Raw genomic sequence first — 16,651 nt, forward strand, 5'->3', positions numbered from 1 at the left:
AATACAAAAGAAGAATGCTGTCTCGAGTAGCAATAAACAAATTTCTTTGAAAGAGTCGTTTGAAATTTTTTATTCATCCAGCCAGTAAGTTTTAATTCCAAAAATTCAAAATTGGAACATCTTTGATACATTTATACAATAATTAATTTGTTCGCGACACGATCTATTCTGTGCTTGAAATATTCTGTGTATATACACTCATACATTTGCTCATACACATACACGCAAGTTAAACAACATAAACAGTTGTAATATACGAACCTGTTCAACAGGCACTTAAAATACCATACCAGATAAAAAATAAAATAATTGTTATATTCAGATTTCATCGGATGCGTTAAATAATGACAGTCAGATTATAATTTAGGCCAGGAGTATACCGGTGGTACCGATGGTTCGTAACTCGGATCGTACAGCTGCGCTTTGACAAATTCATAAATGTCTTTGGGCTTAGGATGAACCGTTGCGAGACCTGTAAACAAATTATTCATTTAATATGTTTAACAATAATTCCTAGCATGTAACACGTTTCCATAAAAAAGAAGCTTCACTTACAATTATCGTAGCCGTACTTCATAACTGCGACAGCTATGCACACCGAACATTTCTGAATATCTTTGAGTGGAGGATATAAAGTGCCTCTTTCTAAGTCTTCTTTAGAGACCATGTCGGACAACGATTGGGCAGCGACGAGGAATACTTCTTCAGGTATCGTGCGCATGCCGCAACATATCACGCCCAATGCGACACCGGGGAAAATGTAGCTATTATTTCCTTGGCCAGGATAATGAGTTTTTCCTTCGTACTCGAAAGGTGGGAACGGCGATCCACTAGCAAACACGCACTTCCCCTAGAATTGTTTTAAATTAAATAACTAAGTTTGCTTTTTATTAATAACATTGAAAAAAATTCTATACGATGATACCTTAGTAACGGTGTAGGCTTGTTCAGCGGTACACTCTGCTTTGCTTGTTGGATTACTCAGAGCAAAGATCACAGGTTTTTCGTTGTTGTTCGCCATTTCTTCCAATATCTCGGTGGTAAAAGCACCGCCGACTGCCGAGGCGCCGATCAGCACTGTTGGCTTCGCGATTTTTATCACTTCTAATAATGTATCTACTGGTTTGTGGTCCCGCGCGAATTCCAATTTATGCACCGTCAGACCACCGGACGGACGATCCTTCACGATCAGACCTTTTGAATCGAGCATCCAGATCTTCTCTCTAGCGTCTTCTTCGCAAATGCCTTCTTGTTTCATTGCCATAACGCACAGATTAGCGATACCCAATGAAGCCTCTCCAGCGCCCAGGAAACAGATCGTGTTGTCCGACAGCTTCGTATTGGTAATACGAAGAGATTCCAGTAAACCGGCGACAGCAACAGAAGCAGTTCCTTGGATGTCATCGTTGAAGGTACAATAATGATCACGATATTTGATAAGCAGTTTGAATGCGTTCGCGTTTGCAAAATCTTCGAACTGGATCAAAGTGTTCTGCCCGTATCTCTTGACAGCGGCTTTCATGAATTCGTCTATAAACTCATCGTACTCTGGACCGGTGACACGTTTATGCCTATGACCAATGTAGAGAGGATCTTCCAGCAGAGTCTAAAACAAAAATAATAATTAATTAGTTTACCAATAAATTTTGAAATTAATAATTACTGCATAGGCGATTATTTAGAAATGTTTCGTACCTTAGTGTTTGTTCCAACATCTAAGGTAATTGGCAGACACTGGTGAGGTTTGATTCCTGCCAGAGCAGTGTACAAAGACAATTTTCCAACCGGTATCCCCATTCCATAAGCGCCCAAGTCGCCTAGACCAAGTATTCTTTCGCCATCGGTAACGACTATGGCTCGTACATCATGTTCAGGCCAATTTTTCAAAACGTCGTAGACGTGGCCCTTGTCGTGTATGCTTATGAACAAACCGCGCGGTCTTCGATAAATAAGGCCGAATTTCTGACACGCTAGACCCACCGTGGGCGTGTAAACTAAAGGCAGCATCTTCTCTACATTTTCTGCCATAAAACGGTAGAAAAGCTTCTCGTTCCTATCCTGTAGTTTAATTTAATTTATTAATTTAGCACGAAATGCTAAAAAAAAATATTTAAATAAACAATTCATACGTACTAGCAGGCCTATGAGGTAGATGTACTTCGACAGATCGTCTTCATAACGTTCTAGATTCAAACGACAGAGTTCTAGTTGTTCTTCTTGAGTTTTTACAGCTGCTGGCAATAAACCATGAATGCCCAATGATTGCCTCTCTTCGATGCTAAATGCCATCCCCTGAAATAAAATTGCGTTTTTATAAGTAGGAATATGTATATAAAATAGAATTTAGTTTGTAATAATATATTTTTATAGCTTGACCTCAACACAAATCAGTTTTATTACTTTTTAAAATGAATAGGCAAATTCCTGTTCATAGAGCGAACGTAAGCGAAAAGCGATAAGCTCGCTTTACGATTTACACTATAAATCAAATCTTTCTAAACCGAAGTATTTAAAACTTGGATATCAATTATTCGGAACAGTTAATCCGTACAGTTTATTAATAATATGTATCAACTAGTGAGGATTATTTCGCTGGATGATTAATTAAATTCAATCTTGTTATGACAAATGATCAGGCAACAGATAATGTGTGTCTCCGTTAGACATTATTATATAAATGTGTACTATTGATTTTTGTTTAGCGAACCCTGCCTAACGTCGCTATAATACGTATAGTACGTTCTATAAAACTAAATTGTATGCCATTGTGTCTGCAAATAATTCGTTGAAATAATTCATAACGATTGACCTATGATTCAATGCCATTCACGTTTTCGATAGACTAGAGTAATGAAACAATTATTAATTATTAGAAAGATGATAATACATTCATGATAAGTAATGGCAATTACATAAGTCGAAACATACTATTACGTCATGAAACATCCGGTAAATGTTATCTAAATGAAACTGTATTAATGATTCAGTATTTCTCCTTTCGACTTATTACATCAAAATTCTACCTCTCACTTTTCCGTAACGTATCAGAAATATTTAACATCTTTAATAAATTGATACATTAATTGCATTTCTTCGACTCTACCACGAAGAATTAACGTCGTACGCATTTATAATACAATCTGTTTAATTAAAGTACTTGACACCATTGATTAAAGGTTTGAAAACAAGTCTGTGTCGTTTCCTCTTTGTGACGAATGCGACTGGTGAACACTTCATGCGTCGTCGCCTGTTGTCAGCAATTATCGATTATTCAGCTCTGAGAAACGTTTTAAAAATGCATCAACATTTTTGATGCGAGAAGCGACGTTGGAAATATGCCGCAATTCTGCATAATAGGAAAGACTTTGCACCTTGTGTACGTATATGCATTTTCGTAATACGCAAATGTCTTCAGCGAACATTATTATAGTATGTTCAGTCGACCTCTCGGACCTCATTATTTATTTAAAAGTCTGAGCAATACTAAAGGTAATATTTTGTATCAGTAAAAACGCACATAGAAGGAAAACTGGTACTTTCTAAAGTATTGTTAAAAGCTGTTATTTATTCAGAATACTTAAGATAAAACGTGTACATTGTTATTAATATAATTATTTGTTATTCTTTCTTTGCATCAAACAAGATACGACTTAAAAAAAGAATTTTATCGTCATAGAAAGTTTCTTGTAGCGAATAATTTTAGAAAAGACTTCAGTATACGTGTGTATCTTTTCGGAGGCGAGACTAACTGGAGAGCGGCAGGGTCAAAGCACTCTATACAAGTATTTTTCCACCAGCAGCGAGTCTGGGGTCGTTGACAATGCTACGAACTGGTTAAACCAATCGCCACCGACGTCAATTGACTTATAAATTATAATAGAAATCGGGGAATGAATAAACTGTCTCTTCTTCGTTACCTCTTTAAAATAAATAATAGAGAAATGAATAGATAATAGATAATCGTAAACTATGTTCTATAACGACGACGTTCTTTATATAGAACTGTTTGTTTTTCAATCTTTAACTCTCCCTCACAAGATATAAATAAATGTTTTAAAAAATAAATTTGTTTCGCCACATCAAGTCAAATAATTACTTTACGATTGCACTTTATCTGCAATGCAATAAACGAACCACTCTTGAAATTTCTATAAACGAAGCGACTTTTCATTTTCCTCGTTGTAATAATTGAAAATTAATCGCGCCCGAAAATACCTTCGTTTCGCAATACGATTATGCACGAGGTACAAGACTGTTAAGGCGTACGAAAGTGACTTTCGCTGCTGAAAATTAATTGTGTATGACCCAACTCGAGTACTATCACTCGCAATTTCTTATCTTATCGCACATGCTTTTGAATCATACGACAAGTAATAATTCGACACATAGAAATTTGTGACACATATCTCTTTAGATATTTCTGGATTGATTAAAGAAAAAGATGCAAAAAAAAGTTTTAATTAGCAACTCATGAATCATTTTAAATATAAGAGGAACGGTATTCACATAGTATTCGCCACGTGAAGACGTAGTTACTTTCCCTGGCACTCACACATTAAATTAAATTACTACGTTCGCGTTATAAAAGAATGATTTGCATGCACAATTACATATATTTCTACGTGCGTTATCGATTCGGAGTGAGAATTATATAGTCAAGGAAATTGTGAAAGCTGGCAAAGAACAACGTTTCAGATAGAATGCTACGTAAAATGTGTAATTTTATTTAACAAGGCAATGGCAACTTAAAATTAAATAAATCAATCAAATGGCTGATGATATAAGCAAGAATCTATCAGGGACATTTTCACTAATAAAAAATTGAACGAACTGAAAAAACGAACGAAACTGGTACAGTCAGTATTTAAATATTTAATAATTCTGTAGGTCACGAATACCCTTCCGTCCAAAGCGAGCAGAGGCTCGGGGATACGGGCAGTTCTATAAAAGTCAGGCACCAGGTCCCACCAATCCGTATCCATTGTTCTTGCTAGTTCTCCACAAAATTCTTGAGACTCCCATAACAAACAGCCTGCGGTAGAGACCGTTGCCATGAGTTGTACCGGCTAACAGGCGATCGATACGAGACCCTAGGAGCCGGTGGTCACAGAACAAGTCACGACCTACTGCAAGACTCTTACCCATAACCCTTTCGAAACGGGTCTTTGCGTATCGCGCGTAATCTGGCTGCGCCCTCGGATAAAATGCATTGATTTATTTTTGCCAACCTTTTTATAGTAAATTCACTATTCATTTAAGATTGTTAAATGATCGTGTAACAAACGATATATCAAATTCTTATTAACAGGAAGACTTGGGAATCATAGATTTGAATCTATGGTAATCTAACGTAAAGATATACAATATTAAGAAGTACGGATTTATATAAATCAGAGTGGAATTCCTAGATAGAATTGTAATATATGCAGAATAATGATTGGTTCCAATTACTACGATTAGAAAGTATCAATGATACATATTAACGATAGGTGAACGTGAACTCGCTCACGTATCACCTTTTGGTCTTTAGCCTACGAAATACTAGCTAGAACTACTTCCAGTGGAACTACTCCTGCCTTTTTTTATGACTCATTTCTTCCGTCAATCTCGTTTGACCCACAAATTGAAGTATAGTGCACAGCCTGCATCCCGTTACTTTTCAAATTAAAACTCATCATGTTTCATCATACAGAATTGTATTAGACAACTGATGATTGTTTAAATTTGATACTGCGATATTACAAGTTTCGACATTAACGTTGAGAAGGAAACATTTAATTTAGAACAATGCGAGTTCTGTTCGGAAACTTGTTCGGAATAAGGAGAACTGTTTCGTTGAAGACGTTAAAGGAAGCACGTTGACCGCAGAAATTCCGAGTAAACTTTGTAATCAAGGTGTTCGGACATGTAACATTCAATGACTAAACTGCGTAGTCATCGAGAAAATATTATTTTTACGATCAGTTCATTGCTGAATTACTGGTTCGTAAAATATGCAAATGTTTGATGTTTTTCAGATGTTTAAACTCGGCTAATGAATTCATAGATAACTAAAAATTATGCGCATACTTTAAACTTCGATTTTAAATTGTATAATAATAAATACTTATGTGTTTTTTTTATTTTCTTCCGTCATATTCTTATTAGTTGTACGTAGAGAAAATTCCATAATGCGAACACATTTTACAGATGTTTAAAAAGCCTACGATAAAGATAATAATTGTTATCTACGCTTAACCGAAACATGAACTGAAACTGAAATCCTCACAGTCATACCACCGGCTGTTTCATACCGTCAGTTTATGGGCTGTGAAAGTGAATTTCATCGGACCGTGATGCGCCTACGTGACCCACTAGACGTAAACGCGTAATTACGTATCTTCAAGCAAAAAATGTCTCTCGAGTTTCCCACACTTTCATTGTAAATTAAGGCAAGGTTGATTATTACAACCACGATTTTTGTACCTCATATTTCTGTTTCCAATTTGAATACGTTTCTCATAAGTCGTTGTTTTACATTCGTTGACGATAGCAGAGAATAATTACGACTTTGCATTGATGACACTGATTAAAATAATCAGTTAATCCAGTCATTTAATATGCGATGTCAAAGGAAATAACGGAGCTCTAGGGGGCATGCGTAATAAGTCAAAAATATATTGCTCGATTTGAATGAAAGAATTCATTCATAGTTCAACGACTACTAAGGATTAAATACGTTTATTTTATTTATCAGTCGATTATATTCAATACGTAAATTCCGTGCTGCGAAATAAATTATGGTTGTTTAATTTACGAGTTATTTTCACGGACGCGGTCGTAGGAAAGTTACCGGTTCAATATCCACACGCGTGAGCCTTGGATACCGAACTAATAAACAATAAGAGGTGGCTTAAAGCACCATAGTTAATCATAGTCTGCACATGTAATACATATTTTTATATCACAATGCGATATATTTAACGGAATACAAGATTAATGATGATAATGATGTTTTTTAAAATCATGCCTATAATCGAAGACGAGTTACGTCAGTCGAACTGTCATCGAATCAGCCGGCGTCTACTTTCGCAGCGATTATCATGCATTAAATTACGAGCGTACCTTGTTAAATCGTGGATCCTTTAGGTGATCCAGGCCTCGAAGCAAATTTGGGGAGACGCCATCGCCGTGTCCTCGTTGACCGAGTCGATCCCTTTGAAGGTCTGACATGGTGGATGATTTGCGGTCGCAGTCTATCTGAGTACTGCCTCGGGTGCTGCAAACGACCAGCCGATTTTAAGGATTGAGGAGAGACGTCGGTACTACAGAAAACAGTAGAGCGCCGAGGAGAGGTAGGGTTAAAAGAGGGGAACAGTGCGCAGCCACGTATCAAATATATGGGTTAATATACCCGAATTCGTCGCGGCTCTTTTATCTCCTCCCACGAATCAAATTCGCAAATCTTACTCCCTAAAAATCAACGACTGTTTACAGCAGCAGGCAGATAATTTTTTATGAAGGCAGCTTATCGCGGTGGAGACCCAATGATTGACACGAGGAAGTTTTTTTCATGATAAACTCTTGATTGATCCGAAAAGAATACTCGATCTGATAATTAGCACATTTTTTCATGAAACTTATCATCAATTTAATTAGATTGTAAGTTCCTGTATGTGCGATGTACACACTTACTACGTCAGTGAGAATATTCGTAAGGTTGGGGATTAGCGCAGGCGTGCGCATCGCGCAGTCGCGTGTCTGCGCCCATTAAATGACATTTGTTTTAACATTTGACCATGAACAGTGCCTTATACATGTCATAGACAATGTACTATATATAATTGTTTCGACTTATTTGTACTATTGTACTACGTCGCGCACGCCATAGCAATTAGATCGAATGCGATAAAAATCTATTAGCAATATTTTGTATTAAAATGAAGCCCCTCCTTATTCGCTCTTTCTCTCTGGCTCTATCGGTTTAAAATAAATCGATGACGTTACAAAGACGATAGTTAGCAAGTTTCTTAACTTATCGGAGGAATTACAACTGTTGTAATAGATTTAATCATTTTGTCCTCGATTATGTTTAGTGCGCAACAGTCTATCCTAGCATTGCAATTTCCAAGCCGTACACACTAACGGAAGCGTGATGTTACACAATTTTTTCCGACTATTACAACGATCACGATTTTATGATGGAATACGAAGCTCGCAGTTTCCTCATTTTCATAGAATTATGAAAGAATAATGAAATTTACTAATCCAAAAATCTATTTAAATTAAACGAATGTGTCCACACTCTTTTCAGTGATCACGTTTCTGCGAAATACATAGAGTAAATTGTGCACAAATTAACGAGCTTGTAAGTTGTGACTATTGTCTGATACACAGGAACTCCAGGTTTTTATCCTTTTTCGAGAATTCGATATAAATTCTAAATTATTGTATCACCTGTCGTTCAGTTGATCGTACTCCCTGCCGTCGTGTTCAGGGTTCGTCTTAGCGTAACGTAAATTACTCGTTTGACGGAAAAACCTAGCCAAGTGATGGTCCAACCGTCTGAGGAAACGATTCGAGGACATACTCGCGGCTTCCGTATAAATCGGCTCTCGTACGATCAGACATCTCTCGTTAAACTGATATATTCAATGTTAAGAATGGGGTTAAACCGCGTAACTACTCGTATGACCGTCACGTCATGCTGATAAGTTAGTAGTAATGCCTCACGTGATCATCAGGCGTGCATTAAAAATACGAAATTTTTATCTTTAAAAATATTTATCTTAAAAGCTCCTTTCTGCTCACTTAAATTCGCTTGTTGTAATTACGAAAAAAGCTAAATTGTTGAAGTATTTTTATACCACAGTAAGTTGATGTTACGAACCAAACGAAACTTGGTTGATTACTGCAGGCAGGTAATTTGTACATTTCATAAAAATAATTTGAATTTCTTTCTAATGTCGAGGATGCATATCTTAAATAAGAAAAGCAGTAGGGTAGATATATATAATAATTATTATATTTTTTGTGAGCCGAGTTGGCTAGAATTAGATTGAAACTTTTTTGCAAGTCGTACGATTATACGGATCATAGGTCAGTAACCCGTTACCGCATAATTTGACACTTGAATACACGTGGGGTTGGACATTACAAATTGGAGTTTATAAAAGATACAAATAAATAATAAATAATTTATAGTACATATATAGAATTTTTCTACTAAACTCCAGGCAGCTTGACTATTTTGCTAGTTCTAGTGTTAATTACATCGCGTTTTTTAAAGATATAACAACTGCAAAAAATAGAGAAACACTACTTTTTACTATATCGAGCAAAATGTGGAGGCTATCTAATTAAGGTCAAGTCTGTTTTACTTTTTTTCTGAGTAACGTAATTGCTCCTATCTTTTGATATGGGAGAACTATACAAATCGCGTGATAAAAAAAAAAAGATGCATATGTTGCATTCAAATTGAGCATGATCAGCATATAAATATACAGTCTCTGTTTCACGCGACAGATTAAAGCGTGATAAAACGGCATACCACAGAAAAATATTATCGCTCTCAGTTCTATTACACTAGTAGTAATCATCGTGTGAAATGAAGGCAAGAAACAGCGGCTTTAGTCATATTTTCTGTTTTTAGATTTACTTATTAGAAAGCATTCATAAAAAATCTATTAACCAGAAAGTAGATGGATGAGTTTAAAGTATAAGAAGCGTGTTTAATTTCGCTATGTTCTTAAATATATAAACGCGAAATGTTGTATCTTTGTTTTGTCGCAAATATCAAGTGGAACGTTTGTACTATCGTATTTTTACGAGCCATTGAATGGCGGCATGAAAACATGTCGAATGTTACTCATTTGTAGAATAATCGAAGTACATGCAACTAAAAGTAAATGCATCTGTCTCTCAGATCGTCGGATGATTTTTTATGAAGCGTAGGAATATTGCGACATTATCAGATATATTATATATATTCCCTGACACCTAATATATACTTTGTCAAACAAATCTTAGCAATTTGCATCGTCAAATAGATGCGACATAAATGTAGAAATGTCATCATATCATCAGCACTTACATCGCCTTTGCAGAACGCGTTCCGTTAAAACGCAGATCCTTGGAATTCGGGTTTCCCATCGGTGATTATTTAATAGCGCAATTCAACAAAAATGACTGTCCATGATTTCTCGACGGTCCAAAATAAGAAAAAACTTTTCGCGTAATGACACAACAACGGTGTTCCTTTCGAAACTACGTACTTTCGTTTAGTGAAATCGAGCCTTCCGATCACGAGCAGATCGCAAACATGACTGACGTGCACGCGAAGGAGTTAGAGAACATGTACTCGCTCATTTATTGTTACTTAGTCATTCTAGAAATCGGCCTTAAAACCGTTTTTTCAAATCAGGAATTCAGGATTCAAGGAAAAATGTCAAGTCTATAAAAAGTGGACACCCACTTAATGCCTTCGATGCATTCCTATATCCTTTTCAATTAAAATAGCGGAAAATCGCTCGTATCGCGCGATAAATACATATTAAAAATAATTGTATGATTTATAAATTGCTTTACTTATCTGACTGTATTATTAGTTAGAGGTTGTGTACTCACTCTGACGGAGATGTTTTCATATTATCCATACATATTGCAAATTCAGGACAAACGGACCTGCGATTAATTTCATTATTACTTATACTTGTATCACATATAATGCAATTACTGAATGACCTACTTGAAACACTCCATCCTCAAAGATGTTACAATTTTACACAAATGCCTTAAACTATACATTCATTGATAGATGTCAAAATCTTACGTGTACATAAATTTTTAATAATTTATTTCATAAGACACTTTGTAACGTGAAATGATACATCACTTAGAAGCATTTTACTTATAGTTTTGCTTAGTAGGGGCAATTAGAATTTTAAATGTATTTTATAAATCATGTCTAATTTCCCGAAAAGAACAAACAAATAAGCGAATCTAAAGCGATATGTTTTTTTTTTTATATAGGAAATATGAATAATTGGAGCGTGCGCATTTATATCGTGTTTAATTTAATTTGTTTGCTTTAACTCGACTGAGAAAATAAAACGGAATTATTATCGCCTGTACAAAATTAAATTGCAAAGAATTTGCACTTTCACTATTATAACTGATTACTTCTTAATGAAAGAACCTAACAAGGGAATACAGTGAAAGTTATCTGCACGTAACACTTTGATTACAGTATAAACATTAATTCTTCATTCTCGTTTATTTTTCTGGCTGCATTATTTAAGAAAGAACGTATACGATATAAAAGTTACTGTTTATACAATTGAAATGTTGTCGCAAACTATATAAATAGCTAACTCTTCTGATATTATTGTTTTACAAGACTAAAGACTAAACTAATGTTATCTGTGACTGGAGTTTGCACTACATGTTGTTTAATAAATATGAAAGAGAGTTTGTTAAATTCTTTTGTAATTAGATGTTGATGATGAACTATGTACCACGCCGTTCAGAATACAAAGTCAATCAATTAGGTCGTAGTTCAATGTAATATTAACAAGATCGTCTGCAGAATGCTGCGCGTAAATACTATTATTTTTAAAATCGATCCATGAGTCAATGAAATGATTTCAAACATGAGAATAATACAGGACTAAATAGATTATTTATAAACTCTAACATGGAAAGGAATATTAAATGAAATTAACACATTATTGTGTAATTTGTTTAATAATTAGGTAATTTTTTATATTTTCGCATGTATATTAATATTTTGTTAATTTTAATGAGATGAATTATATGATCATTATGTTAAAAACCCATTGTTACCAAGGCTCGTTGGTCTAGGGGTATGATTCTCGCTTCGGGTGCGAGAGGTCCCGGGTTCAAATCCCGGACGAGCCCGTGGAAATTAATTTTTGCTGCCCTTTACATATCAATATTCTTAATTTTCTTTAGATATATCTACATAATATCTATCAACGTTAAAGTATTTTTTTACACTTGCGGTGAAGTGTTTTTCAAGCTGCGTTATCGATTATCCCGTAGACTCGTAGACTGTGACGTAGTTGTAAAGCTGTCGAAAACGTTGGAAAACGTCAAACATGGCCCTCGCTTGGAATGAGTCAAAGAAACACAGTGATCGCGAAAGGCATGTATATTTAAGCTTTAAAATAGTTATTGTATTGTTGTGTAGTTAGTTATTTAAGGAAGCATTGAAGTAACTCGTTGTTTGTAGCAGATTTTATTCAAAATACGAAAGTAGAAGTACCATCTGTCGTTATAACCTCTTAATGTAAAACACGATGTTTATTTCAGATGGATTTGCATTTATCCTGTTTATATAAATAGCAAAAGGACCTTAGCTAAAGGTCGCAAAATTGCGAAAGAAAAATGTGTAGAAAATCCAACGCATCAAGAGATTCGTGACGTTCTAGTGGCAGTTGGGTTCAACGTTGGCGTCGAGAGCAAACTGCATCCACGGGAACGTAGCAAAGAGCTGTTATATCGTGGACGTATTCGTGTGCAATTGAAAAACGATGATGGCACTCCTGTGAAACCTGAGTTTCCTACCAGAGATTCTGTTCTGGCATATGTAGGCACGACCATTCCAAAATTGAAAAGTCGTCAAGGAAAACAATCGACTGGCGAACAATCCTCTCAGCCATCAAGTTCATCGACAAAGAAAGGAAAAGGAAAAGGAAGGAGGTGATAAAACTAAATAAATCGTACTAGATATTGCAAATATTTTTCACTTAAGACAGTGTACAAAAAGATAATACATCTTACACAAACCTGATTAATAGGTTTAAGTTGAATGTTGCTTACTTATACATTCAAATATTTAATACAGTTCTTAAATACCTGATATCATCGTACTTGGTTGTATATTCTTCTGATATTTAGAAATGTGTTATATTCTTTTTTAATTGTTGACAAATCATTCTATTCGTCACTGTCATATCCGTCTTGTTCCTCTCCTATCGATTCATCTTCATTTGTGGAACTCTCTACATTTTCCTCTGGGTTCAAATTATCATTTATACAAGTAGGAGATTGTTGAGTACTAACAACTTCAGCTGGTGGTTCATTGTGAGGCACATATTTTACAATATATCCAGTAGGTTGAGGGTGAGATGATACAAAATGAGGGTACGTTGTATGTAATGATGGAGCCTATTAATTTTGAATATGTTCATGAAATTTAACACATATAGTAATTGTAATAGAATAATACGTACATTATTTCGAAAATTTTTTGGAGGCAATCCCACAATAGGCGGATATATTGAATTCTTCCTTGGGACAGATCGTTGCAACGCCTAAAAGGATTACAAATGATACTAAAAATGATAAAATTTTATAAATGACATACATAATTACAAATTTGTAATATTACTTTTCGAAGTTGTGTCCGCGCACGCATTAAACTAACTATTGGCTCAGTGGCTGTCTTCATTAAATTACCAGGAATCTTATGTAGAGCATTGACATGTGGGTGTAAATTAGGATGCAATATAGAAGTTAATAACTCGTTTCCCAGCGTATGTGGCATCTGACTCAACATGTCTATTGTTGGTTTTAAAATCGCACCTACTATGTTATCATCAGCATGTGTAGGTTCAGCTCCTACTTGTGGAGCGCCAATAACGGGATCAGACTTTGTAATCGAGCTGTTCTCGGGTAAATCAGTATTATCCCGCTTTTTATTGTCATTTATAGAACTTGTATCATTCTCGCTATCGTTTCTTTCACAGTTTCTTTCTCTCACGAAATGAGCGTGACCTTTTTGTGGGCCGCCAGTTAGAAAGTAATTTGCAACTTGATGAGCATCACCTGAGTCGAACGAAAGTTCAACAAAATATTAGATCAGAAAATGTTAACTTAATTTGTATCGAAATTAGATTTTAATTTTACCAACTCTGAGATGTCGACGTGATCCTGCTACGCCACGTGCATTACGAATTAGCTCGACCTGTTCTGTAGGAATTATTCATTTCTTATTTGTCTTTTAGACTATAATATGATAGCTCAAATCTGATAGTTTAAGGATGCCAATATTTAATGTCTTGCTCTAAATTCGTGTTACCTTCGTCGTCAATGTATGCGTCAGGGAATTTCAGATCTATTGAAGTAATCGGTTTTAGTCCATCGTATTTAGCACAAAAAACGTATTTGTATATCACGATATAATACAGAACAAAAATTAAAGATATTAGCCGATGTCGTCTCATCTTGAACTTATTCAACGAAACGCGAACGTTCTACTGGAGACTGTCGTAATACCAACGAAAATTTATTGATTTTGGATCTGAGAATCTGCTGACAGTTTATGAACAGTTCGGTTTATTTACAAAACTATAAAGAATATTGTCATTCATATGCATTACGTCAGAATTTCCGGAGAACAGTCGGGACAGTTTAATGAAACAATACAGACATTTCAATCGGTTTCAGAAATGTATTATTATTTATTGTTAAATATTATAGTAAAAGTTTACAAAGGCTGTTGCATCATATTACACAATGAAAAAAGGAGGATACACTGTTGGTAAGAATTAATAATTCGTGTTTTATGTCTCATGAGATATAAAGAAAAAATATTAAAAATAAATCCTTCCCGTGACAATATTTCGTGAATATTGCCGTGACCAGGATTCGAACCTGGGTTACTACGGCCACAACGTAGGGTCCTAACCACTAGACGATCACGGCTATTGAAGGTCTTGAACGAAGCATTTATTATCTCATATACCAGTTACACATATGTTGTGTTGTACATACTTATTTATAATAAAATATCCTTCAAATATAAATGGAATATTATTTTAGTACGATTTTCATATGGAATAATTTGCGATTTATATTTATTGTATCTACCAAGCTAACGATATTGCCTGCGTTTGTCCACAGATGGCGCTAGATGGTACTCGGAGCGTCCATTACTCGGCCGGACCGGAGCGGAGAAGTACGTGCTCCTTGTGTTTCCTAGTTTCCTAATAGTGTCCGGCTTTTGGCGACCACCGTTGCTACTGCGGCGTGGTGTCGTGTTACGTATTTAATTCGTAAAGAGAAAAGTGTGTAAATTCAAACTGTGCGTGATTTTCGATGCAGTGGGACGAAGGACGATGGGACAAGGACAACCGTGAATGACCTCGCAACGGCGCGACGCATTAAGCACAGGTACGCAGTTGCACATTCGAATTTATTATAAGCATATAAAAATTCATCGATGATTTAACGAAAAGAGACAATAACACTGTCAATTTAATTGAAAGATCTATATGTATAGTTTAAGTTGACTATAAATATAATTCTGTGGCTGTATTCTCATGCTACGTCGTACGCAGGGGGATGACGCGTGTGAAATCTTCCCCGTGCATTCTTAGAAATCAGTTATTGTATTTCCTCCCTCGGGATCGATCGTAACCGTGTTAAAATAGCATTATTACTGACACGTGGAAATAGATTTTGTTATAAATAATCGCGACTGACACATCGTACATTGTACGTTCTACAAGCGAGACAGATTTTACGAGCGTCGTATTTTCTTAAATGAGTTCGAGATGTTGTACGATAATTTCTGCTTTCCTCTGAGATATTTCGTCCGTCGGATAATCACTCGGGAAATTGTTCTGTTCTGCTTACCTATCTATCTCTTATATAGTCGCATTACTAAAATTCGACTAACGCGAATTCGCGGTGAGAAACGCGAGTTTCTTAACGCGGCACAAGAAATGAATTGAAGATGACTTAATATCGTTACTGAAATGCTGCCGGTAATTTCTGACTGTATTGATGCAGTTACCGCGTGCCGTGCATAACTTTACTTAACGATGTTTCCGATATAATTAATGCATAAAACAAGGTTTGTCAATGAGTATGGCCAGGTCTACGATATTATCGTTGGTAAATCAGTTTTTATTAATTTATTTAACATTTACTTTTTACATTTAATACTTAACAATAAGATTATTACTATTTTATACTCATTCTATACGTTTCAGACTTACATGCAAATCTAGATTAATTCTGTACCTATACAAGTTGCTTAATTTGTATTGTACAGTTTGTTCTTTACATTACAAGTCTGTTTTCTTTTATCAAGCGTCTACGCAATTTTCGCTTACTTAAATTAACTCCATTCGTACTCTTATTCATTTAATCATTGTATTTGTCATAATCACTTAAGAGTAGGTTTTTCCATAATCTTTATCCATTTATCTACGTATTTTGTACATTCTGTCATATTTTTATGGTCAATGTGACACACCTAATATTAGAAAATAAATATGAGCAGTTATTATCGTTTATAAAATCTGCGACCGTGAAATAAGAATTCTTACCCGTTTAGCGAATCGTGTCTTCAACCTCTGGTCTTGAAACATCATTTTCTCACCTATTCTAAGGTTTTTAAACGTTTTCACGCGCAGAGGTCCAAACTTTGTTTGAAACTTCTTCACGTCCCAATCGTACATGCTTTCAAGGTTCTGAATTTTCCCATGAATTTTACGTTGCCGTTCCCCCAATCTGTCTACCATCCTCGTGAATTTTCTCATGTCCTTGTAACTGCGACTATAGTTGTTTCTCATCTTTAATCTAATTAGTTCTCTTATCTGCACACATTACACCAGTCAATAGATTATGTTTATACCAA

The 16,651-nt window shown here is 35.4% G+C and overlaps 4 protein-coding genes and 2 non-coding genes across 6 annotated transcripts; 2 read left to right on the forward strand and 4 right to left on the reverse strand.

The window, feature by feature from the left end:
- Nucleotides 1-55: 55 nt before the first annotated feature.
- Nucleotides 56-10,312, reverse strand: Men (NADP-dependent malic enzyme). The gene is made up of 7 exons (XM_018027820.2): nucleotides 10,073-10,312; nucleotides 7,105-7,258; nucleotides 2,134-2,292; nucleotides 1,696-2,058; nucleotides 926-1,606; nucleotides 556-850; nucleotides 56-472 (listed from the first exon to the last, which is right to left on the reverse strand). Exons 1-7 carry the CDS (start codon nucleotides 10,129-10,131, stop codon nucleotides 357-359), a joined length of 1,827 nt encoding a protein of 608 aa, XP_017883309.1. The 5' UTR covers nucleotides 10,132-10,312; the 3' UTR covers nucleotides 56-356.
- Nucleotides 10,313-11,826: 1,514 nt separating this feature from the next.
- On the forward strand, nucleotides 11,827-11,898 carry TRNAP-CGG (transfer RNA proline (anticodon CGG)). The gene has a single exon. It is a non-coding gene; the product is annotated as a tRNA-Pro (tRNA).
- A 51-nt stretch (nucleotides 11,899-11,949) lies between these two features.
- Srp19 (signal recognition particle 19) lies at nucleotides 11,950-12,899 on the forward strand. The gene is made up of 2 exons (XM_018027812.2): nucleotides 11,950-12,145; nucleotides 12,313-12,899. Exons 1-2 carry the CDS (start codon nucleotides 12,099-12,101, stop codon nucleotides 12,704-12,706), a joined length of 441 nt encoding a protein of 146 aa, XP_017883301.1. The 5' UTR covers nucleotides 11,950-12,098; the 3' UTR covers nucleotides 12,707-12,899.
- Nucleotides 12,900-12,939: 40 nt separating this feature from the next.
- Nucleotides 12,940-14,768, reverse strand: LOC108626880 (uncharacterized). The gene is given in 5 exon segments (XM_026815164.1): nucleotides 12,940-13,170; nucleotides 13,236-13,316; nucleotides 13,394-13,830; nucleotides 13,912-14,068; nucleotides 14,103-14,768. Coding segments are annotated over 5 exon segments (1,032 nt in total). The 5' UTR covers nucleotides 14,229-14,768.
- Nucleotides 14,638-14,709, reverse strand: TRNAH-GUG (transfer RNA histidin (anticodon GUG)). The gene has a single exon. It is a non-coding gene; the product is annotated as a tRNA-His (tRNA).
- Nucleotides 14,769-16,087: 1,319 nt separating the features above from the next.
- LOC108626881 (uncharacterized) lies at nucleotides 16,088-16,607 on the reverse strand (the record flags this gene model as incomplete). Its single annotated transcript, XM_018027811.2, has 2 exons — nucleotides 16,088-16,267; nucleotides 16,341-16,607. Coding segments are annotated over 2 exons (357 nt in total), but the record flags the coding sequence as incomplete, so codon positions are not given.
- Between the last annotated feature and the right edge of the window lie 44 nt (nucleotides 16,608-16,651).

The sequence above is a fragment of the Ceratina calcarata genome, unplaced genomic scaffold (genome assembly GCF_001652005.2).
Source record: "Ceratina calcarata isolate Rehan_Ccalc_2016 unplaced genomic scaffold, ASM165200v1 scaffold431, whole genome shotgun sequence".
Taxonomy (NCBI): Eukaryota; Metazoa; Arthropoda; class Insecta; order Hymenoptera; family Apidae; genus Ceratina; species Ceratina calcarata.